General features: G+C 36.0%; 1 protein-coding gene across 1 annotated transcript in view; it reads right to left on the reverse strand.

The window, feature by feature from the left end:
- LOC107696712 (HEAT repeat-containing protein 3-like) overlaps positions 1 to 1371 on the reverse strand; it is a 43265-nt gene that overhangs the window by 4879 nt on the left and 37015 nt on the right. The window contains exons 10-11 of the mRNA XM_016497189.1: positions 620 to 702; positions 402 to 538 (exon numbers count right to left, since the gene is read on the reverse strand). Of these exons, the coding sequence (XP_016352675.1) occupies positions 402 to 538; positions 620 to 702 (220 nt within the window). The remainder of the gene's footprint in view (positions 1 to 401; positions 539 to 619; positions 703 to 1371) is intronic.

Genomic DNA, 1371 nt, shown 5'->3' on the forward strand with positions numbered 1-1371 from the left:
ATAAAAAAAAAAAATAAAAAAAAATATATATATATATATATATATATATATATATATACACAAAGAAAACAAATATATTAAAATAATTAAGATCAATTATATTGTATTGCTCTTCCACAGTGCACTACAACATATTTGATGCTTATTTTGGTATTATTTTTATATTGGTATTTTGTTTATTGTGGTATTATTTTTATATATTTAATTAACATGACAAAATGCCTGCTGATATAAGAGAGAAAAAAAAAGAGTCAAAGTGGAAGTATCACAGCAAAAAGGAATCTGGCACAATAAGCAATTTATCTTGATTATCTTGTGTTCATAATCATTGGAAGACAAAATTAAAGGTGAAAATAAATTTGATTAAATCGTCCAGCCCTATGCAATAGCGAGACGTCTACCTGCTGAGCTGAAGACCAATGATGAGAGGTGCTGAGCAACTGCCTGCAGCCCTGAAGCACCACCAAGAGATTCTGTATCCATAGAGGAAAGCATATTATGGAGACACGTCAATGCCCGACACTGCACCCGCTGCATCCTAGAAGAATCAAAGACTATAAGATGTGGGTTTTCACAGCTCTGTATAAACACTACAAAGGTCATGAATATGTTTGTTTACTTTTTCAAGAGGTATTTCCAGGTAAGGTCCTTGCTACAGAGCTCAAGGGCAGCAGCACTGGGGAACTCTGCCTTCTTCAAGACCTGTAAGAAATCAATCAGTGAAGTGAATTCAGTACACACACTTCACTATGACACAGGTGTACAGTATCTATTACAAACAATACTTTATGTATTGAGTATATTATGCCAATAGTGTGCCTTTGACACAACTTTGTGTATTTCAAGGGGTCATAGCATACATTTTTTATTAATTTTCTCTGTGGTCCACTAGCTTTTTCATCGAAAGCATTCATACTGTAATTCAGTTTTGTATGACAATTTTTTATCTTGTCTTTTACTATGCGCGGCGGCGCAGATGCGCGAGCTTGTCGAGTGAATATACCTTTCTCACAGACATCACTGGAAAGTTCGGTCGGATATGTAAAAAACAAGTAAAACAATGCACAAGTTACTTAACGGTAGGGAGAGAGACAGAGAGAGAGAGAGCGCGCGCACTTCTGTTGTGTGATCTTTGATGTTCACTCACTTAGCACACGCATCATTTGGGTTAAAACTAAATCGTAAAAATAAGACCATTTATAGGGGCATTCACTATAAACATCATTTATTTTCAACCTTAGGCATACACGACTTTTTGGTGAAAGTGAATCTAGCAGCCTGTGTGAAATGCGCTAGGCTGTACTATTCTGCATCAGTACAAATACGTGCACGCGTTGCGCGTGTTTTGCTTGCTTGAGTGTTTCTGCATTA

Source organism: Sinocyclocheilus anshuiensis, unplaced genomic scaffold (assembly GCF_001515605.1).
Source record: "Sinocyclocheilus anshuiensis isolate Anshui unplaced genomic scaffold, SAMN03320099.WGS_v1.1 scaffold354, whole genome shotgun sequence".
Classification (NCBI taxonomy): Eukaryota; Metazoa; Chordata; class Actinopteri; order Cypriniformes; family Cyprinidae; genus Sinocyclocheilus; species Sinocyclocheilus anshuiensis.